At 38.6% G+C, this 25,200-nt stretch overlaps 1 protein-coding gene across 1 annotated transcript in view; it reads left to right on the forward strand.

The window, feature by feature from the left end:
* Positions 1-21,628, forward strand: part of dph5 (diphthamide biosynthesis 5) — a 63,133-nt gene extending 41,505 nt beyond the window's left edge. The window contains 4 exon segments of the mRNA XM_052011474.1: positions 6,853-6,973; positions 12,033-12,072; positions 13,709-13,812; positions 19,100-21,628. Of these exon segments, the coding sequence (XP_051867434.1) occupies positions 6,853-6,973; positions 12,033-12,072; positions 13,709-13,812; positions 19,100-19,335 (501 nt within the window). The 3' untranslated portion in view covers positions 19,336-21,628.
* Positions 21,629-25,200: the final 3,572 nt, after the last annotated feature.

Below are 25,200 nucleotides of genomic sequence, written 5' to 3' on the forward strand. Positions count from 1 at the left end.
TATCTAATTTTGAATACTTAGTATTGGAGTCATTTAAATTAGTTCTGCAGAGAATAGATAGGATCCCAACAAAATCCAAGGACAAAGAATGCCTCAGAACGGGATTAGAGATGTTCTACTGGAGTGATGAAGGAAATTGCAGAAAGTGGATTTTAAATAAATAAGCAGCCAGACTGAAACATTAATATGGATTCTTTGCAACTTGTTCCTCCTACTTTTTATTTTACCCTATTCATCTTCCCTGAAGATATGCATTCCATGTTTAGTTACTGTTGCTATATATGGCAGGCACCCTTCCATACGTTCCTATCAATGTCTTCTTGAGCAACATCATCATCTGACCTAGTTCTGTTCTCACCAGATGTCTAGGAGTTTTGGATAGTGATCAAGAGTAGGAATCTAACTGTATTTCCCTTCTATCAAACCCAGTGCAGCTAAATTACAATCAGGATACCTATCATGAAGACACAACACTCTGTTTGGGATTAGAGTTGGCATTTTGTATGTAACAATTGATCAAAACTTGAGGTAGCAGAGCTATTAGGAGAAACTTCATTTCTGTTTTGTATTTTGTGAAACAAATGTTAGGCTGATGAACTATAGCTTTTTAGGGCTTGTTCTAAATTAACCTTCTTGTCCACCTTAAAGTCAGGAAATGCACTTCAACATAAAACTCGTGAAAGCTCGCAAAAGCCATACTACTTTTTGTGTTATTTCTTTTAATTCCTGTTTTTCTTTATAGGATAGAATTCCTGATCTAGCTATTTAGAAGCTTCCTGTGTTGTGATTCCGTATGAGCTACACACTTAACTGTACAATACTGGATTTCCCACGGCACTAATCACAGACAATTGGAGGATACAATGTGCTTTATCATACAAGCATCTAAGATATCTGCAACCCCCACCACCCCCACCCCCACCCCCCATTTCTGGTATGCCTGATTTTCTTCACCATGGGCAGCATTGTCTTTGGCTGTTGGCTCTAAATTATAGAATTTTCTCTCTTAACCTGTCCAACTCTTCTCTGTGAAGCTGCCTAAAGCTTAATGCTTTAACTAAGCTTTTGGTCATTTGTTCAAAAAGTTACTTCCATGACTTGAAAATTGCTTAATGAAGGCTTTGAGACATATTGCTGCAATAAATGCTTTATATAACTATTGTCTATAATTATAAGATTGTCCACATAAACAATTTATTATTCTGCTGCTGAAGTGCAGTTTGTAATTTGGTTTCACTATAAGGTTCAAGAAATATGTCATCTGCAGTCAATTATAAAGATTGAACGTAATTTAAGCTGAAACCGAGCTCTTAAATTTAAACAAAGCAAGTTATGGAACATGAGGCATGAACTGGTTATGGTAGATTGGGAAGCTATATTAGAAGGCATGACAGTAAACAAGTAATCACTAATCTTTAAAGAAATAATACATAGTTTACAATAAACATATATCCCTTTAAAGCACAAAAGCCAAACACAAGGGTAGCCACAGTTAACCAGAGGAATTAAAGATGGTATTAGATCAAATCAAATAAAGTTTCTAAAGTTCTCCAAAAGACCAGTAAACCTGAGGATTGGGAAAATTTTGGAATTCAACAAAGTTGCTCAAGAAATTGAAAAGGAAAGATAAAGTGGAATATAAGAGTAATTTAGTGAGAAATGCAAAAATCAGACCAGAAAAACGTCGTTAGAAAAGACTTGCTCGAGTTAAAGTAGGTCCCTTACAGTCACAGGTTGCTGGAAGTATTGGGAACAGCAGATCCAGAGTAAACAAAGGACAGAAAGAAATGAGAATTATTTTGGAAATATATCGTTTTGGTGAAATTAATGGGATTGAAACCTGATATGGCTTCTGCACCTGATGATCTTATTTCCAAGATTTTGAAGAGGTTCCCTATGGAGATGATGGATGTATTGGTTGTCATCTTCTAAAATTCCATAAGTTCTAGAACTGTTCTCATAGATTGGAAGGTTGCAAATGTAATCCCACTATTAAAGAAAAATGAGACAGAGAAAATGGTGAATTATGGACCAGTCAGCCTGATATCAGCAGTAGTAAGATTTCTGGAACCTATCATTAAGGAAGTGGTAGCAGCGCATTTAGAACATAATAAAAGGGTTGGGCAGAGTCAATATCAATTTATGAAAGGGAAATCATGTCTGACAAATTTGTTGGAATTATTTGAGATTGCAACCAACTGAATAGATAAGGGTAAACCTATACAGTAGATATCTGTATTTTGACTTTCAGGAGTCCTTCAATAAGCTGCCACCCAAGAGATTACCAAAGAAGTGCAGGTGCAGTTGAGTGTAATATATTGGTGTTGATTGAGAATTCGGATAGAAAACAAAATAGGAATAGACAGGTCATTGTCATGTTGGGAGCTATGATGAGTGGGATCTTGCAGGGATCTGTGCTGGAGCCCCAGGTGTTCACAGTCTATATCAAAGACTTGGACAAGTGCTTGTGAATTGTGAGGAGGATGCAGAGAGGCTTTGGGAGATATAGACATGCCAAGGGAATGGATGAGGAAATGACAAGTGAAATATAATATGGAAAAATGTGAGGTCATCCACCTTTTAAAAAAAACATGGAGTATTTTTTATATGGTGAGAGAATGAAAGATGTTGATGTTCACAAGGATCTGGGTGTCCATGTATCACTGCAAGTAATACATGTACGTGAAATCATAAACGGAAATGATATGTTGGCTTTCATTTGAAGAAGATTTGAGTACCAAAACAGGTGAGGCAGCATCTGGAATATCATATGCAGCTCTGGTGTCCCTACCTAAGGAAGTATTCACTTGCCATGAGTGCAGAAAAGGTTCACCATGTTGATTCCTAGAAAGGGAAGGTGTCTTATGAGGAGAGATTGGAAAGATTTGGCCTATCCTCTTTTGACTTTGGAATGACCTCATTGAACCAAGCAAAATTCTTACAGGTACAATGCAAGGATGACTGGCTGCAGGTGTCTAAAACCAGGTTCACAGTCTCAAAATAAGAGGTTGGCTGTTCAGGACTGAGATGAAAACATGTCTTCATGGAAAGAGTGTTGAATCATTGGAATTCTTCACTCAAAAAGGATCTGGGGTCTCAGTGACTGAGTATTTTCAAGACAGATTGCTAGATTTTTGAATATTAAGGGAATCAAGGGATTCTCATATTTCCTCACAACTCAGAAGGAAGTCATTCAGCCCACTGAATCCATGCCAACTTTGAGTGCCATCAGTCCCATTCTCCCACTTGTTTCCCTGTAACTTATTCTCACTCAAGTACTTATCAACTCCAGCCTAATTCTGTTACCAATCATCTAATAGTAGACAATTAACCTACCAACCAGCACATCCTAGAGATATGTAAGGAAACTGGAGCACCTGGGGTAAACCCACATTATCCTAGGGAGGACCATGCAACTCCACACAACATTGGAGGTCAGTATTGAACACGGAAGCTGGAGTTGTTAGGCAGCAGCACTATTTGTTGCAACACTTGCACATGGGGTGCCAACATTGGACTAGTGCAGGAAAGTGGCACAAAACTAATAGATCATATTGATGGCAGAGTAGGCACAAGGGGACAAAAGGCCTACTTCTGCTTCTATTTCTTTAGCTTTTAGTGGTCATAGAAATATTGTTGTTTAGTTGGCAAAATGGTGTTTTTAAATACAGTTTGAGTCCTGAAATTTATTAAAAAGTAATTTTTTTTTGTTGAGGTATTTTGTAGACTGAAAATGAACGTCATTCATTTTTAAAAATTATTTTTAAAATCTGCTTTAGACAGAAATTTGCATATGTGATCACTGAAGCATGGCAGATGCATCTTGAAACTTCCACAAAGCTAGGTATCTTTGATTACAGAAATCATGCAGTATCCTTTGTACAGCTGAGTGCTCCATTGGTGTAATGATGATAAAGCCATGCCCTGTGTCTGGAGAGCAAACGGTTGTCGTCTGATGATATGTTCAGATATTTGGAATGAGCACTGATTTTTGTTTACTCTTTCCGTTCCCTCTTTCCTTCAGAAGAAGTATTGATTCTCAGTGAAATGACGTTTCTTGCGTTCTGGCACCTTTGACTTTTTCAGTCAGATAACAATTCTTCATTTATTAATGTGCATTGGAGGGGACATTACAGCCATGCATGATTTGGTCTTCTCCTAATGTTCATCTATTTAGCAAAAGGGATCATTGGATAATTATTAAAAACAAAAGGCATAGCTGATCTGCAGGTGACTCGACTCTTTTCTCTCCTCCCCGCCTCCCACTCCCCAGTGTTGCCCTAGCTGAGATTCAACACGTCCTCAAAGATTAAAAATCAAATGTGGAATCTTTTGATCTGGAAAGCTTGATACGGCACCAAACGTACATGCAGTGGTTTAAGAGAATCTTTGCTTTAACAAGGTTAATGAAGCCCCCACTGCTGAATGGTACCTTGAACTTGGCTCAGGATTTGGAATGCATTATCATTGAAAGAGCTATGGGACAAGCATTATGTAAAATTACATTCAGGAATGTATTAATAGTAGAACATAGAACACTACAGCACAGTACAGGCCCTTCGGCCCACAATGTTGTGCCGACATTTTATCTTGCTTGAAGATCTATCTAACCCTTCCCTCCCACATCGCCCCATTTCTCTATCATTCATATGTCTATCTAAGAGTCTCTTAAATATCCCTAATATATCTGCCTCAACAACCTCTGCAGGCAGTGCATTCCACACATCCACCACTCTCTGTGTAAAAAAAACTTACCCCTGACATCCCCCTTATACCTTCCTCCAAACACCTTAAAATTATGTCCTCTCGTGTTAGCCATTGTCGCACTGGGAAAAAGTCTCTGACTGTCCACTCGATCTATGCCTCTTATCATGTACACCTCTATCAAGTCACCTCTCATCCTCCTTCTCTTCAAAGAGAAAAACCCTAGCTCACTCAACCTATCCTCATAAGACCTGCTGTCCAATCCAGGCAACATCCTGGTAAATCTCCTCTGCACCCTATCTGAAGCTTCCACATGCTTTCTTTCATGAGGCGACCAGAACTGAACACAATACTCCAAGTGTGGTCTGACCAGAGATTTTAGATTTCAAATATGCAGATGTCTTGTTTTTGCCCTAATTTGCTGCAGATGTGAATCCTAAAATTGATCAGCTTCAGATTACGGAGTATTACCTAAGAGAATTAGTAATGAACTTGTTTTGTCTTACTTATTTTATTTCCATTCTAGCAGCATTGTGGTTTGCAACAGGACAAGCATTGTGCAATTTCTTGTAATGTCTCAAAACTATTCTATGTGAATCTAGCTTACATATTGAGGTTTATGTTACCGCTGTGAATCTTTGCTCCATGTTACAAACTCAGTAACGATATCAGGATCATAATTAAAAGTGGTGCAGAATCTTGAGACTTTAGGGTATGGTATTAGCAATAAAAAAAAGATGTTAATGTAGATGTGATGTGTACTTTACAAGATCTGGAGTGCCCCACTAGTGAAATAGACTCTGTTTTCCCTGTTTCCATTGTACATCCCTTTGCAAACGTTTTCATTTGACAAAACAAATGGTAAACTTGTGCATGTTTTCTGTTTGGAACAGTGTCATTGTTATATTGAAAATTGTACTTACTTTATTGAATCCGCTGTTGTAAGCAGAAGTGGAATGGGGAAAGAGCAAGATTAGGCCTAATTTGAAAACTCATTCAACAACCTTTTGTGCAGTGAGATTCTAAGTCATTGAAAAATCGCAGTTACATTTTTTTCTTTCCTGTATTATTTTTTTCAGATCTTGGATTCCTGCCAAGGTCAGCGTGTATTGCCTCTCCCTAATTGCCCTTGAGAAGGTGGTGGTGAGCCATCTTGAACCACTGCAGTACTTTGGGGAAGGTAGTCACACAATACAATTGGGTCAAAGTTTCAAGGAGGATTTAGACGCAGCAATAATGAAAGAACAGTGATATACAGTGATACTTGGCTTAGTGCTACCCTGCAGAACACTGATTCATTGTAACACCCTTGGACCTCTGGTTCAAATACTGATAGGTACTATCTCCTGTACTTTAAAAAGGCATCAACTCAGGATGTGTGCTGCTGTCCCAGGAATCTGGTGCCTTGTGCTGCTCTGCCAGGAACCTGGTGTGAACTCCAGCCATCCCCACTGCTGCTACATGCTGCTATGCCAGAGACCTGATGAGAACCCTCATGCTCTCTGCTGCTGTGCCAGAAACCTAGTGTGAACCCTGCCCTCTGCTAATGCCCCACCAGCATTGAATCACTCTGTGCTGAATGTGGAGAGGTCGCTTGTGAAGGCTGGTGTTGTCTGGGCTGGGGCAAGTGGTACAGCAGTCAGTGTGGAGATGTGGGGCTCAGGGCTGCATCCTGGCCAGCACGGTGAGTGTGGGTCACTGCTGTTGACTGGCGGAGCTACTCCATGTGTAGAAGGTAGCCCGGATCCTGTGGTCTCATCATCACCTGTTGGATGAGATGTAAGCTGCTGTCTCTTTGTTGGCTGCACAACTCTCCTTAGGCAGAGATTTTTCTAGGATAACAAGTTCAACAATAGTCACAGAACCCTGGCAGACCTGAATGCCACTCTGCTATCAAAGCACCTGCAACAGGTCTGCACAATGGGTCTGGAGGCACAAGAGACTGCAGATGCTGGAATCTGGAGCAACAAACAAGATGCTGGAGAAACTCAGTGGGTCAGGCAGCATCTGTGGAGGGAAATGGACAATCGGCATTTCGGGTTGAGAGCCTTCATCAAATATAAAACTTTTGTTTGTTGATGTTAAGATCAGAAATGGATCCATGTAAATGTTGGTCAAGTATTGATTGACTTATTTGTTCTTCCCTAGTTGTACAATTTTGGCGAAACTGTATCCATTGTGTTCTGGACAGAGACTTGGAAACCTGAAAGCTTCTATGACAAAATCAAAAGGAACCGACAGACTGGAGTTCACACATTATGCTTACTTGGTGGGTGACATTTCTTCCTTTTATTTTCTGCCTACATTCTCATGGGCAAACCAGACTAAATACCTGGATGTTTGAATGGTTAATGCAGATGTTCATTTACCAGAAATGTTTTATTTCACTACCAAATATAGCTTGAGAGTTGGAGCACTTGCCAAAGTAAATTCTTCACAACTTCTTTACAAATGTGGATGCTTGGATCCCAAAATGAGGTTAACCCTGTACCTCTTGTACATCTTTACCATCTCATTCCATCCATCTGTCTTCTTTCCAGCACCTTGTATATCAGGTTCCATTAGAAAACATTGACACTGTATTGTTGCTGCAGATGGCTTAAAGAACTTAATGGCTTATGAAAACTTAATGAAGGAATTAAAAAAAAATATTTACAGAATCTAACATCCTAAAACAACCTTGTTAGATTTTTAAATTGATTGAACAGGCTAATCCATATCCAGCAACCCGAGACACTTAGTTGTTGAAGAATACCTTCAATATAAGACATTGTGGTATATATGTCAGGTGGCTTAAAATGAAGCTAGTTGTATCTGTGGAAGGTGAATAAGTATTTAATTGAAGCGCAATGTTTTGATGGAATATGTTTCAGAAGTTGCCATCTTACTAGATTACAAATGCAAGATAACCATAAACTGTATCAACATCTATCTCACCAAATTACTTTAACATGCCGTAGCAGTATTAAAAGGTTATCCAAGGCCTTTCTCTTTCTCAAGTTTTCAAGCACAGTAATAATGGTAATGCTCTTTTTAAAAACTGTTTGATTTCAGTAATTGTGGATTTTTAAGAAGACAAAACTAAAGTCAATCATTGAAAATAGTCTTAATTAGCCTTGTAATATGAGCAGTTTTCTCAGAATGCTGTAGATGACAGCCTGACTTATTTCATCTACATTGGAGATCTGCCAACATACATATTCTCACAATATGGGCTTCAGTAAGTGCTCTGGAGAAATAAATGCTAGAGGGACCTTGAGCTAAATGCAATACATGCCTGACTTCATGATGTCTAGTGCTCTCAGTCATTTATTAATACAGCAAAGACTGTCAGGCTAGACAACATCCTAGCTTTACTACTGAAGACTTGAACCCCAGAACAAGCTGTGCTTCCAGCCATGATATTCCAGTACAGTTACAACATTGGCATAGATCCAGCAATGTAGAACATTGCCTGGATATGTTTTGTTCACAAAAAGCAGGGCAACCCAATCAGTTTGCTCTCAATCATCAGCAAAGTGAAAGAAGCTGTCGTTGGCAGTTACTCACCAATAACCTACTCAAAGATGTCCAGTTTTGGTTTTGCCAAGACCATTAAGCTACAGACCTCGCCACAGCCAAGGGCCTAAGAGCTAAATTCCAGAGGTGACACAGGAGTGACTGCCTGTGACACCAGTGACTGAGTGTGGCATCAAGGAAAAAACCCCAATGGTTAGAGTTACATCTCACTCAAAGTAAGATGATTGTGGTTGTTGGCAGTTAATTGTCCCTGTTCTAGGATATCACTGCAGAAATTCATCAAGGCAGTGTTTTTGGCTTAACCATCTTAAGCAGTTTTGTCAAAGACCCCTCCCTTGCCGCCTCTCTCTCTCTCGCTCTCTCTCTCTCTCTCTCTCTCTCTCTCTCTCTCTCTCTCTCTCTCTCTCTCTCTCTCTCTCTCTCTCTCTCTCTCTCTCTCTCTCTCATATGCCATTATTTTGTGGTTGGTGTTTCCTTTCATTCATTTTTATATTCGTCTCCCTTCATTCAAAATGCTAGGACTAAAGAGCTTTGAACTGAAGTTGGTTGCCATACAATGCAATAGAGGGTGTCATCAGTGTGAAAGGGGTACCTTAAGGTTCTCCTTAAGGATTGTGTGAGTGTGACTTAACAACAACAGCAAAAACTTGCACTTTTATGCTGTCCCAAGGGATTGGCACTATTTCCATCCAATAGAAATGTCACCACAAGCAAAAAAAGATTGATTAAAAAGGTGGCATCTTGAAGGAGGAGAAGGAATTAAGAAGAGAAAACCTGCAGAGCAAATATTATGGAGTGTAGGCAAGTGTATGCATAACTGCATTGCTTGATCAAATGAGCTTAGGAGAGCACCAGAGACCGGAACTGGAGAAACAAAATGGTCCAAAAGTCTTGGTACAAAGAGTAGTGGTGTTGTGGACATTGAAACCTTTAGATACTTAAAAACAGGAATGGCTATCTTATTATTGGGGAATTTTTGAAGCAGGAGCCAGTGTAAGTCAACAGTATCACACATTGGTGAGCAAGACTTAGAGAGAGGGTACTGTATTTTGATAATCTCATCAGTAGTGTCATGGACAAGCCCAGTCTGATAGCAGTATAATTAAGTTTTCATCAGCAGAGGTGTGATTAAGCCACTCTTGATGTAGGATATTTGAAGTTCCTCTGCTAGGGCACAGAGTACATTCTGTGGCTTTGCTGCTCAAGTGTTTCTTCCAAGTTTTGATAAAGAAGTAGTAATTCATAAGCCAGCAAGGGACAGTGGGTGATAAGTTTGAACAGAGGCACTTGTGAAAACTAGCACAATTGCACTCAGGTTGGTGATCACTGGAATAGTAATTTGGAGACCTGGAATGATCCAGAAGCGTAATTCAAGTCCTACTATGACAGCTAGGAAATACAAGTTCAGCGAATGATTAAACCTGAAACAAAAACATAGGATGGGAAGCATTAATCTATTGCATTGTTGTCAAAATTTACATGGCTTAATGATATCCTTTGAAAAAAGAGAACATGCTGCACACACTTGGTCAGTCATATATATAAATCTGGACCCAATAGCAATGTGGTTAGTTTTCAACTGGCCTTGAAATCAAATCAAGCTGCTATAAGACCAGTGTAAAATAATAAAATATTCCTCCTTAATCAGTGATATGGACCTCTGCCAAAATCAGGAGAATCGTCCATAGACTAAATCAACTCACTGAATCATACCTTTAAGCCAAGATGCCAGAATCCTCCATCACCATCCCTGGGTATGCCCAGCTGCAGGATAGACACAGTGGTATGCAGTCATGAGCGTATATAAGACTTCAGGTCAAATATAGATAAGGAAACAACTTGCTGATTACTACACAATGCTCTTCCTTAAGTGATACTAACTGCAGTGTTACAGTTCCTACCTTTAGTTAACTGTTATCCAGAGCATAATGCCATTTAGCTGCTTCATCTGTAATGTTTAGCATTATTTAACATGAATTCAAGGGCTCTGAAGACCACAAAGCAACAAAGACAGGATTCTTCACTAGTTTTTTTTTAGTACTATTTGCCCAAAATCAATTGAATGAATCAAGAAATTGAATAACCAGGTGTAAATTACATCCAATATAAAGCGAGTTCCTCATCTTTTGCACTAATTTTTAAAAAAACATTGTGCTTAAAAACTGGCCAAAATTCCATGAAGAATTACCATCCACTTCTCTTCCTTTGCTGATGAGTTACTATTCTTCCATGTTGAACACCACTTGGAGGAATCACTCTGGTGTCCATTAATTGTGCCGATTTTGTGGGCTTTTGAGGAGGTGCTTAAAATTAAGCTTTTATTTTATGTGCGCACTTTAAAAAGGTTTTAACTTGCAAGAAACTGGCTACACTATTGTAACTGGCTAACTGGTACTGTATATTAGCTTAAAGTTATTTTCAGTTATTTAACAACGGATGGCTCAATTTGGCTTAAGACCTGATTATAAATTATCTCCTTTGTGATAAATCTATTTCAGCCTTACAACTAAAACTGCATCAGCCTACCAGTTTTAAATATATTTTTAGAGTATTTTGATGCAAATATTATAGTTTTTAAAATTATATTATAATACACTGCCCAATTGAGCTAATTTGTCGAAGATTTTATGTTGGATGAAGTGCAAATCATTTTCAACAGAAGGTACTTCTGAAAACTAGCGCAATTGCACTCAGACTGATTGCACCGAAAGGGGAAACACTTAACCATTTATTGAATATATAACAAACATGGATGAACTAATGCATATCGTTCATTGCTAAAATATGTTAATGCTCAAATACACTGACTAATAAAATACTTCTGGATTTTAGGAGTGTTTTCTATTAACCAATTTGCTGAACAAGTAAATAAGCTTCAGTTTTAATCTGTGAAAGTATTTGCTGCCATTATCTAAAGTTCCTTTTTGTATTATACATGAATTTTAATATCTGATATCACCTGCTCTTTGGAACTTAATTCAGGTGAGGTAAGGTCAGGGGGTTTATCTGTATTCAAAAAGTGGACATTTTCTTCACATGTACTGCTTAGCCATTTCACTTCAGCAATGAGAAGGAAATTTCAAGTATGACAATTGGATGCCTGCTATGTTTTCATAACTGCTGAAATTTACAGAGCATTTTCATTTTCAAGATCCCTCTGTATATCAATGTTCCTAAATGGCAGAACCCCTAGGAGCATTGATGTACTGAGATATCTTGGGGTACAAGTTTATAGCTCCCGGAAGGTGGCAATACAAGTCGATAGGGTGGTAAAGAAGGTGAACGGCATATTAGCTATAATGAAAGGTTCGAAAAAGTTTGGATTGTTTTCTTTGGAGTGTGGGAAGCTGAGGGGCAATCTGATCACAGTACATAAAATCATGAGAGGCATAGACAGGGTAGATAGTCAGAGTCTTTTTTTCCCATGATGGAAATATCATGGGTTTAAGGTGACAGGTTTAAAGGAGATTTACTTGGCAATTTTCTTTTACACAGAGACTGGTAGTTGGCTGGAACGTGCTGCTGGAGGAAGTGGTGGAAGCAGATACAATGACAATGCTTAAGAAGCATTTAGACAGGCACATGAACAGGCAGAGAACTGAGGGGCAGAGAACATGGGCAGGCAGATGTTCATTTTAAGTTGGCTTCATGGTCGGCACAGATATTGCAGATCGAAGGGTCTGTTCTTGTGCTGTAGTGTTCCCTGTTTTATGTTCCATTTTCCCCTAGGGAGCAGACTGAAACTTAAATGTAGATCTGGTTGTAGATATGTTTTGTAAATAAGCTTTCTCTTTATATCTTTTTTGCAGACATCAAAGTAAAGGAACAATCACTGGAAAATCTAATGAGGCAAGTTGCTCCATTATTTAGGGAGCAGACTATTTTGAATTTCTCACAGTATCCAAACTGGAAACGCTATTTACCAAACCTGCATGTGGCATATATTATACGGAAAAGAACGGGGGAGATTTAATGCTCCATTAATCCAGGAGAACAAGAAGGTCCTACTGAATTTTGAGTTGGGAGCCATTCTACATTCTTGAATAGGTTTCCTGGCTGCAGACTGCCAGATTGAAAGGTTGGCAGATGTTAGGAGATAGATTTGTGGCTCAGTCAGGAGGAGGGGGAAGGACAATGAAGTGAGAGGTTGGAAGTCCAATTACAAAGTGGTCTACAGATAAGCTTGGGGTGATACTCCTTACAGCACTAAATTTAAAATTGAGGTAAAATGTAAGGTATGAAATCTCATTAAAAGATTTTTTGCCTTTGGGAAGCAGGTTAATACCCTCATATCACCATGCTAAACCTATTTTGTTAAAACTACAAGTGAGGACAGGTTGTAGTTGGGTTTCCCATTTTATTTTATGGATTCTGGTCTCTTCCTGCCCCATTTTAGAACAGTTAAACTATTCCATTGTGCCTGTAACATTATATGCAAATTATTAGGGTTGATTTATTACAGACAAATGCAAGATTTTACTAAGCTTGATAACCTCACAGACACAAGGAAAATCAATCAGGAGATGGTGTGGTTACAAGATTGACAAGTAATGCCCAGTAGCTCCAAACTCAATCATAAGTCAACTGTGTGCTTTCAAATTCTCATAATCAAACTCCAGTCAAACTGGAACATATCCAGTGGGAAACATTTGAAATTTATACTTTAATTGTGGTTATTTTGCACAGCAATCTTGTTACTGTGTTATGATTTGAATCTAGTTCTTCAAAACAAAGAATGGTGCTTCAATCATGTAAGTGGCAGCAGTAATGCAGTAGCTTAACTAGACAGAAGCAGCCATTTTTAAAATGTTTAATAATAAAGCTCTTGTATCATATTAGAAATGTTTCACTGCTACTGGTAATGTAAAATTAAGACTTGCTGATAAATATTTAGTTCATGTAACAGTATTTTACTTTACCCCACTTTCTTGTAAATATTTTTCCATTTTCCTTCTCCTATAGAGAATAATTCATTATGATTTATGATTCCATGCATACTAATAATCCTCTACACCTTGCCTAAGGGGCTTTTTTTTATGGGCAATGGTATTGAGGTAATCACATTCCTTCTCAATCACATCCTTTCATTAGTTTCCTCCATCTTCTTTAGCAGTCACCCCAACTGAGATTGGCTAATTCAATACAGACTGTGAATTGAATCCAAGACCTCTTTGGCCTCTGAGTCAGTGCCATATCATGCATTTCCCCAGCTAGCTAACTGGGAGATATAATATGATTTATTTTCAGCAGCTAGCTAACTGGGAGATATATTATGATTTATTTTCAGCATAATAAAGATACCTTACCATTATCAGTAAATATAAATCCAATTTTAAAAGTCAAGCAAGCTATTCTTTGATTTCAATGTGAACAACAGTGAATTATATTGTCCTGTTCTACTTTTTTCAACACTTGATTATTGGAGAGGAAAGAAAGAGAAAAAAACATCTTTATTGAGAAATACAGATGAAATTATTTTTTTTAGGGGAAAGAAGATCTATGAGCCTCCCAGGTTCATGTCTGTAAATGAAGCTGCTGAACAACTGCTGGAGATAATTGAAAATCGAAGAGGTAAAGGAGAGGAGCTAGGTAAGTAACTGTTTCTGTGTTTATAACAGATTATTCCATGTTCTACCTTCTTCAAAACAATTAAACCATTAACGTATAATATTTCCATTTAAACATCCTTAAGGGACATTAGTGATAGCTATAATTAGTATTGTGATCTCATTCTTTTATTGCATTACATCCAATTAGTAAGTGATGTAAATCAATTTTATCTATTAGTTGTAGCAACTCAATACCTTTTTGAACATAAACTAGGTTAGGTAATGTACAAGTTATGTTAACAATTCACACATCTATGCACGGCAGACTTTTCATCTGAATATCCTTGCATCTCCTTAGGAAAATGTTAGCAGGTCTAAAATTTTCTCCAAAATGGACCAGGGCTCATACACAAACTACTAAACTGCAAACATCCTTTGATAATGCAAGCATTTTATCTTTATTTGCAATTTGCAGGAACCATGCTCAACCTTCCTGTTTCATCAGCCTTCCCTACCCCTCTCTTCCTCAGTTCAACTAAACCCAATTTCCACTTTTGTCCATACAAGTACATTGTAATACACTGGATTCACAATTCAACTCCTTTATATGTATTTTATATTTATACAGTAATTATCACCATGAGAATGCATCCAAGTGTCTTTTATAAACCCAGGTTGGGTAATAGTCTGATGCAACTGACATAGTGGTCACACGTGTTGGTGGAGTGACACGTTAAGGCCCTTTTGTGATGCTGATCTCATCCAAAGTGACTGATCTTGCATTGTTGACCCAAAATGCAAACTTTACTTGAAACCTACTGAGCAGCTTCCAGACAGGAAAAAAGGAAATATCCCTATTATATTTTTTCCTGAGCAAAGATTAAAAATCATGTCATAGGTACAAACTATGTACCTCATGAATTCCTCATTGTGTAACCCAGTATTTTTGTGCTGTATAATTAATCCACAAAACTGCTCATTTTAAATGAAATGCTCAAATTTTGTAAACATTTCTTCCTGTTCTTCATACTTAACAAGAATATTTCCTTTATCAGCAGATTTTGATTACAAAGCAGAAAAGAACTTGACCATATTTCCAGCTTGTCCGCCATAAAGGTCATGAGTTAAACCTTCACTCCTGAGGCACAATGGCCCAGGATTTCCTGCCTGTTGTGAATTGCCCACGCTTGCTGCTAAGCTATCCTTTTATGGATCCCCTCCACAAATACCAATGCTGCTAAGTACTGCCCATATATCCTGCATAGTGGGGCCTTAGGCAGATGTATGTCATTAAGGGGGAATTATTGTGGCATTCAGAAATGTTCAAAATATTCAAAAATTATCAAGCAATTATAGTAAAAATTTGTAATGTTTTTTTAAATAATAAAACTAGCTCATTTTTGAACACCAAAGCATTTAACTACATCAATTCCAAGAAATGTAAATTACCTTACCTTCAGCCATTCATCTTTATTCATTTGGAGTCATGATGCAGGTTCATTGGTCAGATTTGCCAGCACCTGTGCTAAGGAATTGCCACAGCTTCATGAGGTATGCAGTTTTGGAGCAGAGATTGGAAATCGTCAATGAAGAGTAGTCAGCAAGTTCAGGATTCCACACTCCAGCAGGAAAATACTGGCAGCTCTGCAGAATTCGGTCCATAATCCAGGCTGACATTCCAGTGCAGTAATGAAAGAATGCTTTGCCATTGATGGTATCATCTTTCAGATGAGATATTAAATCTAGTCCTGATGCAGGGTCTTGACCTGAAGCATTGACTTCCACCTTTTGCTTCCACAGATGCTGCTTGACCCCCTGAGTTCTTCCAGTGTAATGCTTTTTGTTCCAGATTCCAGCATCTGCAGTCTCTTTTGTCTTCAAGCCCAGACCCAGTCTTCTCTTTCAGGTAGATGTAGAAGAATCCCCAGCACTACATGAAGAAGAATAGGGGAGTTTTCTTGGTGCATTGGCCAATATTTATCCTTGAAACCAACATCATTACAATATATTTTTTGATCAGTAATGGTTGTTCAATAACATGCCCTTAATTGGTTGAAGTCATGAAAGTTCCTACATAAATATGTTCATTGTTTTTTTTCTCCCATGTTTACCCTGTCTTTCTTCTGATTCAATTGTTTGTCAGGCTTTAACACTTCACCCCCACCCCCAAGTCACTTAGAAATCCAAATGTGAATCATTTCCTCTCATTGCAGTTTATAGGAAGCAAACTTTCTCAGTTGGATCCCCATCCTGTTAATTTCTAAACACTTATGGTCCCTTCTGTAAACAGCTCTGCCAGTTTTCACAAATTTTCTTTGCAACTTGTCAAACTGGAATTCTTCAGAAACTGGAAACAATGAGAATTATCTTTAGTTGTGATCATAGTCAAAAACCTATGATCTCAAGAATGTTAAAATTCACGACTGGACTTAGACCAAACTAGTTGGACATTTTCATCTAATTTTCTTTGAAAATGTATTCATTAAATTATGCAACTAAGTAAACCCAAGCAGGTGAGAAAGACCCATTATAAATTAACTACTACACTGAATTGGACAGTATTGCACCCTAATATGTGGCAGACATAACGCAAAATCCATTTCCCATCACTTTCACATTTGATATTGATACATTATTAGAAAAAGTCACATCCAGATTTTTACTTTTACTGGAACCTTGGTGCCAACCCCTACATCGGGTTCATAAAACTAAAGAGACGACCATCAAAAAACTGCAGAAGCTGAAATAAAAACAAAAATGGCTGGAAACAGTCAGCAAGTCAGGAAGCATCAGTGGAAAAGAGACCATTCATCTTCAACCTGAAACAGGAATTCTTTTTCTTTCCATGAAACTTGGCCATGTGAAAGAGCTTTGGAAGTCAATTTTTAAAAGTAACTCGATTCAGTGCTTGAGGGCATAAATACTCTGCAAAGTTTTTGTCAGAGAGATTAGCAAGGTTATCCCTCCACCAAACCAACAACCCTTACCTAGATTAAGAAAGAAAGAAGTTGACCAAGATATTCTTTAGCACCAGGGAAGATGCGCTAATGGGTTATTGCATAGCACACCAGCAAACATTTTGGTCATGGACCCATTACAAGAAGAATCAGTAGTCCTGCTAAATGGCCCTCATGCTTCCCCTTCATGCACTTCACTAATGCTGAACACACAAAGGATGGCATCAGGCAAGTCTGGAGGTGGGGCCAGCTTTAGTTCTGGGAAGTCATGGGGGAAGAAGGTTCGGGATCAGAGCAGGGCCTCATTCAGGGAGGTGAGGCTAGTGTAGAGGAGGAATCAGGGATCTGGGGGCAATATCTTCATTAGCCATGGGTGAGGTACCAGAAGTCTGGAATACAGCAAATGTTGGCCCCTTGATCAAAAAGGGCAGTGGGGATAAACCTGTAAACTACAGGACGGTGAATGTTACATCAATGGTAGGGAAGTTGTTGGTGGAAGATTCTGAGGGACAGGATTTATGGAAAGGCAGGGACCGATTAGAAGGAGTCAGCATGGGAAATCATGTCTCACAAGAGTTCCTCCAGCATTTTGTTTTTGTTGCTCACAGATATGGATTGACTTTTTTGAGGAGGTTACCAAGGAGATTGCTGAAGGCAGAGCAGTAGATATGTCTACATGGACTTTCGTAAGGCTTTTGACAAGGACCCACATGGTAGGCTGGTCTAAAAGGTTAAGGTGCAAGGTATCCGAGGCATGTTGGTAAACTGGATCCAAAATTGGCTGGATGATAGGAGGTAGTGGACAGTGGTGGATGGGTGTTTTTCTGACAGGAAGTCTGTTACAAGTGGTGTGCCACAGGGATCAGTGCTGGGACCTTTGGCGTTCATAACATATATAAATGACAGATGAGAATGTGTGTGGTATGATTAGTAAGTTTGCAGCTGACACAAAATGTTGGTGGAGTTGTAGATAACAGATTATTTAAAGATACAGCAGGACATAGATCAGCTGGAAAGTTGGGTGGAGCAATGGCAGATGGAATTTAATCCAGAAAAGTGCAAAGGAATGTACTTTGAGAGGTCAAATTCAGTAAGGACATATACAGTAAATGCAGGAATCTTAGGAGTGTTGTTGTACAGAGAGACCTTGGGGTGCAAGTCCATAGCTCTTTGAAAGTGGTGACACTGGTGGATAGTGTAGTGAAGAAGGCATTTGGTATGCTTGTCTGCAAAGGCTAAGGCACTGAGTATGAGTTGGGATGTTATGTTGCAGCTGCACAAAACATTGGTGAGACTGCATTTGGGGTATTGTGTACAGTTCCAGTCATCACACAACGGTAAGGATGTGGCGATAGAAAGAGTGTAGAAGAGAGTCACAAGGACATGGCTGCAATTATAAGGAGACATTGGATAGATTGGGTTTATTCTCACTGAAATGTAGGAGGCTAAGAGATGACCTTATAGAGGTTTACAAAGGGCATAGATTGTCAGAGTCTTCCCAGAGCAGGGTAGTCCAAAAGTAAAGGGCACATGTTTAAGGTGAGAGGGGCTAAATTTAAAGGATATCTGAGGGGTAGATTTTTCACACAGAGGGTGGTGAATATTTGGAATGATCTACCATTAGGAGGTAAAGGATGTTGATACTATTACAATGTTTAAAAGGCATTTGGACAGGAAATGACTAGTAGATACAGAGCTAATGCAGGCAGATAGGATTAGCTTAGATAGGCATCATGGTTGGCATGGATGAGGTTGGCCGTAAAGGCCCATTTCTGTGCCGTATGTTTCGATGATTCAATTTAGATCATGGATTATTAGTAAGACTTAATTTCATTGGAGCTGCTAGATCTGTATTGTCAGTATTTTATTACAAAAGTTACTTTGTTGCTTTTTATGTTCTTTAATTAAAATTAAGAGACAGGAAGAAGGAACAGGTACTGTTAATGGAGAATGCTTCTTGTAATTTTTCATGTGATCAGAGACCAGGGATGGCAAGTCTGGAGACACGGTCTTATCCTGCACTCTTCCTTAGAGGAAATGGACATCACGTCTGCTAACCCTTTTGCCTAGATACATTTTTCCCAGTTTAAAAGGATGTTACACTCCTGATTACATCATAAGACTATGACTTACATGTATTAATGATGAACATGCCTGGTTGTACCACACAAGCACACAGGAACTGAATCAGCCTTTAGAGATGATAGGGCAGGAAATGCATTGAAACAATTTTATGGCACAACTGCAAAATTTATGTTAGGTGCACTAGATTAAAATCAGTGCCTAAAGATGAGAGTATTTCAGAAGTGAAAATGCTTATTTTTTTACGTGTCCAGGTGTCTAATGTTGTTCTGCCTTTCTCCAATTTAGCACTGACTGAAGAGACCTTGTGTGTCGGACTAGCCAGAGTGGGTTCCAAAGACCAAAAGATTGCTGCTGCAACTCTACAGCAGATGGTGAAGGAGGATCTAGGTGGTCCTCTGCATTCCCTGATCATTACAGGCCACATGCATCCTATGGAAATTGAGATGCTGAAACTCTTTGCTGTGGACAACTCAAGTTTTAATAATCTTACTACACATGATGGATCAACATATTACTCATAGCAAAACAAAATAAAACTGCAATTTCAAGTCTTAATTTTTTAAGTTTTATGCTCCTTTAAAAGTGGAGGAAGGGCTGGATTGTCTCCTAAAAGAACTGATAAAGGGTCTACCTCTTAAACATCAAAATGTTTGTTGTATCCACGGCTGCAGACTAACCTCCTGAATGTTTCCAGTATCTGGAATTCTTTTTTAGTGTATGTGAAATGAATCCCCAAATCTGTTTGTTTTGGGAATCGAGTTATCATGGATTAAGTATATGAGATAAAAATAGTTAATGTCTCCATTGGAATCAAGTGAGTAAAGAGACTGGTTGATGTAACACTGGGCTATTCATGCAATGTCCCACAATTACATCTCTTTGTGTGCTGAATTGGCTTCTCTCTTCCATTGGCGGCAGCACTCCTTAATAGGGTTTAGTTGGATTTCTGCCCCTTTTTTGGAAAGTCTTGCTGCAAGCTTGTGTGGGTCCATATTGAGAAAGGGACATCTGGGTATGGGTAAAGACCAAGGGAGTGAGACAAACCAGATTGCATTTTCAAGCAACTGGCTCAGTCTTCATGGGCCAAATGATTTTATCCTACACTGCCCGATGCAATACTTAGTAATTACAGGATAAGTCAAACTCTGCTCTTCTAGGTTCAAGCACATACAACTGAGAGAGGCTTTGGGGGTTTCCTGACACCTGCTGAATTGGATTCCATTGTTTGAGTAGGGAAGCAGCTTATCAGAAAAGCTGTGAATGCCATAAAGGCAGATGATGTTTGGAGACAAGGAAAAGAAAGGAATACCCTGGACAAGACTTTGTTGGAATTCAGAGAACAGTGGATGGTAAAATCTGGAGGTTAGTCATAACGATCACACAAAATGTCATGGTAGAAATTGATTATTGAGACTAGAGCTGGTTATATTTATGTTCCAATTCCAGTATACTGAAGGCCTGTTAACATCATCCTTCATTGGCAAAATCTTGCCATGTCATCTTTGCAGTCTAAAACCAGTCTCAAATGTACGTCTGTTTTTAAAAGCATTAGATATAGAATAAAGGAGTAACCAGTCCTTATTCTTTGAGCAGTGTGCATTTCATCCTGCACAAATCTGAGGAACTGCTGATAAACCTCCAATAGGAAATGTTTCTCCAGCAATCAGTGTTACAAAAATCTTGTCCATCTATGTAATCTTTTAATCCACACCATCCAACTCATTACCGACATTAATCATTTACCTAATTATTATGATGCAAAAGGTAATTTGACTCATGCCAACTCCTCTTAGAGCAACTCCATCATATCTGCTGCCCCATCACCAATTTCCATGTAGCCCTGCAGCTTACTCTCCCTTTCACACACCCATCAACACCCCTTTGTTTTTTTTTGCCACCTACCTTACACTAAGTGGTAATTTACAGTTGCCAATTAACCTACCAGCATATCTTTTGGATGTGCAAGGAAACCTGAGCAACTGGGAGAAACTCACAGGGAATGGTGCAACCTAAACACTGTTCCCTAAAGTTGTGAGGCAGCTGCATCAGCTAGTGCATCATCCTATATACCCATGATCCCAACTTTACTATAGCCAGGAAGTTCCATAGAATAATTAGTTATCTACCGCACATTGATTCCATAACCAAACCGAAAGCTTGGTCATATAGTTTTCAAGAGAAACTTGATGGGAGAGGTAGAGGTGGACATTTAACAGTTCCAGAACATGATAGCTGTATGGTTGAAAGCACAGCTGTTAATGTGAAACAAAGTGTGGAGGGAGATGCAAAAGAAGCCAACATTAGAAGAAAGAAGAGGCTCAGAAAGGGGAAGAATGGCAGGTGGTTGCAAGGATCGTGAAAGGGGCAGCCATGAAAGGATATAAACACAAAGATGAATATTTTAAACTTGAGTCATTGGAAGATGGAAGTCAATGTAGATCAGAAAGAATGTATTTATGGGTGACCAAACAGATTGCAGAGTAGGAGAGGGGCACTTCAATCCTGTTCTTATCTGTTTACTCATCTGACACCTGTTAAAATGCTTAATGGAAAATATCAGCTGGTTATAGGAAACACTAACTGTTTAAATAGAGCAGCTAACAAGTATTTACTGCAGGACAAGAGGAAGTTCATATCGTCTCAATGCTTGGTATTTCTGACTTGTATTTTGAATAAACTTCCATCAGAATCCTTTACTGACAAACCAGCTTTTTAATGGTTAAGCTGTGCTTAATTTTCCATTAACTAGACATTTCAGATTTCTCCAAGGTTCACAATTTCAGATTGCACCAAAATACCATCTACATTCCATCAAGCACCCTTAATCCACTGATTGATATTTTAACTTAAAAGGAATCCATAAAATTTGTGAGGTTTTCATCACTGTTACACCTTTTGTTTCTAAGTCTATATCCTAACTCTAGATAGGTATTGGCATAAAATCAATATGAATTTGTGCATTGGTCCTGATCAATAATTCTCTATTTGATTCCTCACTGCAGGACTTGGGTCCACACAACAAAAACAACTTGAACTTATTGAATCATTTAACAAAGTAAAGAGTCTTAAGGTACTCCACAGGAGCATTATTACACAAAATTTGACACACATACAAAGATAATTAAAAAGATATTTAGTTGAGGATTTAGCTTTTAAGGATCATCTTAAAAGTAGGAAAAAGCAACAGGTAGGTTTAGGGATGAAGGTAGGTTTTGGGGGGGGGTGGGTTTAAGTTTCAAAAGATAGGGCTTTGGCATCCAAAGGTATGGCCATGGATGATGGAATGATTAATACTGGCAAGTTCAAGTGGCAAGAAATGGAGGAGCATATATCCCAGAGACTGAATTCACACATGAAGAATGACCATGACTAAAATAATGGAGAAAACTCAGAGCATGATGAATTGTTCTCTGATTTTATGAGGAAACATTGGGGGGGGGGGGGGTAGGTTAGTGAGTGGTGGTGGAAATTAACCAGAATAATAATATCTATTTATAGAACCTCTTTTGTTTCCATTAGGATTCTAGGGTGTATCATGTCTGATTCAGTTTCCCTGAGAGCATGTAACTTTTTGAATTCATTTCTGACTCACGTTTTCTGCCTTCAGTCATGGATCCAGAGTTTGTCTTTGGCTTCTTTTCAATATAGAGTGATACATTTACCTGCTAAATCTGCTGTTAACAAAATGCTTTGGGTACCTTTCCTTTTGTAAATAGAGCATTCTGAGGCTTGTTTTTCAAATACAGTTGCATGTTGTACTACTGACCATTTGACCTTGTCCATGGATATTTCTGCATTCTAGTAACATCCCAGAAAGAGCTAAATTATGAATTAGAAGAGAGGGAGGAACTCAGAAAGAATACAATTGCCAGGTTAGTGAAACTAAGCAAATAGTTGGAGCTATAGACTGGTAAGCCACTGATAGACTTCATCTTAGGGTCTTAAAAGAAGGAACCAGAGAGGTGAAAACAGAAAATGCTGGAAACACTCGGCAGGTCAGGCAGCATCTATGGAAAGAGAAACAAAGAGTTAATATTTCAGGTCAAAGACACTACATTGGCCCAGTTCTGACTAATGGTCATTGACCTGAAATACTAACTGTTTCTCTTTCCACAGATGCTGCCTGACCTGCTGAGTGTTTCCAGAATTATCTATTTTATTTCATATTTCTAGCATCAGCAATTTTTGATTTTTTTTCATGAGCTAGTGAAATAGCAGATGAGTTGGTTTTAATTTCCCAAAATTCCCTAGATTTGGGAAAGATCCTCCAGAACTAGGGGACATAGCCTTAAGATTCAGGGGAGTAGATTTAGGAAGGAGATGAGGAGAAACTGCTTTTCCCACAGTCTCAGATAGATTTTTGCATAGTAGGGGAATTAAGGGTTATGGGGAAAAGGCAGGTTGGTGTAGCTGAGTCCACGGCCAGATCAGCCATGATCTTATTGAATGGCGGAGCAGGCTCGACGGGCCAGATGGCCTACTCCTGCTCCTATTCGTTATATTCTTATGTTAATTTGGGGGGGGCGGGGGGGAAGCAAATGTAACTCTTCAGGGCACGTTTTTTAACACAGTGTGGTGGGTGCCTGGAATGCGCTGCTGGGGTGTTGATGGAGGGAGATACAGTAGAGGCATTTAAGAGGCTCTTAGTTAGGCACATGAGTATGCAGACAATGGAGAGATATGGACCGTGTGCAGGCAGACGGGATCAGTTTAATTAGGCGTCTTTAGCTTAATTAGTTCAGCGCAACATTGTGAGGCTTAAAGGCCTGTTCCTGTGCTGTTACTGTTCTATGCAACTCCCTAATTCAAAAAGGGAAGAAGTCAGAAAGCAGAATGTAACAGGCCAGTTACCTGTACATATGTTGAAGAGAAAAGATAAGAAGAAGGAGGATGGAAATACGCAACAGGTCAGGCACATCTGTGGAAAGAAAACCAGAAAGAGAAACAGAGTTAATGTTTCAAGTCAAGACCCTTTGTCAGATGAAGGGTCATTGCCTGAAATGTTAGCTCTATTTCTCTTTTCACGGATGCTGCCTGACCTGCTGAGTGTTTCCGGCATTTTCTGTGTTCATTTTCTGATGCTATTAAGTTTCGATTGGATGCTGAACTAGAAGAATTCCTTTATGCAGATTTCAAACTCTTGAACTAATTTTGTCTACTACAGGGGCAATAAATAACATAATTATTGAAACAAAAATTCCTATCAACAAAACTGATCACAAGACAGCATGATTATTTATAGTTTAAGGAATCATTTTCTAAGCAAAAGACACTTTCATTGGGATTAACAAATTTGTATTTCATTCATGTATTTTAATTTTTTCATGTGACATGAAAAGCACATACTGTGTTACACAGAATGAGCTAGGAGAGAAAGCATTTGACGTAATAATTGAATGTGATGACTGAGGAGGTTTACAAAGAGACAGTGGCACCATCATTCACATACTATTGACTGAATTCTGTTGAGATGCTGCAAGATTAGAAGACCTCTGTTTAGAACTATGAAGATTATTCAGTTGTTATTTTGTACAGTGATACGTTTGGAAAAGAATGATTAAGTTCCTGCTTTACAAATCTCTAGATGCTTTGAAGGTGATCCAAATGAACTAGATGATGAAACACCTATTTGAAGTTGTTTACTTGTACTTGCAGAAAGTTTTTTTCAAGAAAATCTTAACATTAAAAAAATCTTGAATCAAAGGTTGAACAAAAGACAACATTGTTCTAGTTTATATTTCAACCATTTTTTTTTTTGCAAATGACTTAACTTCAACTTCGTAACTAGACCTTAACTTCTTCAGACTTGTTGATATAACAAAGCTGGGTAGGAAAGTAAGTTATGAGGAGGATGCAGAGAATCTGCAAAGAAATATAGACAATTCAGTGTGTAAGAAGATTACAGATAGAGTATAACATGGGAAAGTGCAAGATTAGGAAAAAAATTGACGTTTTTTTAAATTGTGAGAAGCTATAAATATTGGTGTTTCGAGGAATTTGGGTATGCTGGTTCATGAGGCACGATGTTAATGTGCAGGTAAAGCAAGGATGTAGGAAAGCAAATGAAATGTTGGCCTTTGTTACAAGGATGTCTTTTATGCATAAGCAAGGAAATCTTGCTGAGATGATACAGAGTTTTGGTGAGAACACAAAAAGAGAACAATGTGCAGTTCTGGTCTCCATACCTAGAGGAGAATATACTTGTCTTTGACTGAATGCAGTATGGATTCACCTGATCAGTTCTTCTAAGGAGGTTGTTCAATTAGTAGAGGCTGAAGAAGATTAGTTTCTCCTTCCTAGAGTTCAGAAGAATGAGAGGAGATCTTGTTGAGACATAAGGTTCTGAAATACTCTGAGGACATGTTTCCTTTCAGTGGAGAGTCCAG

Source organism: Pristis pectinata, chromosome 3, assembly GCF_009764475.1.
Source record: "Pristis pectinata isolate sPriPec2 chromosome 3, sPriPec2.1.pri, whole genome shotgun sequence".
In the NCBI taxonomy this organism is placed as follows: domain Eukaryota; kingdom Metazoa; phylum Chordata; class Chondrichthyes; order Rhinopristiformes; family Pristidae; genus Pristis; species Pristis pectinata.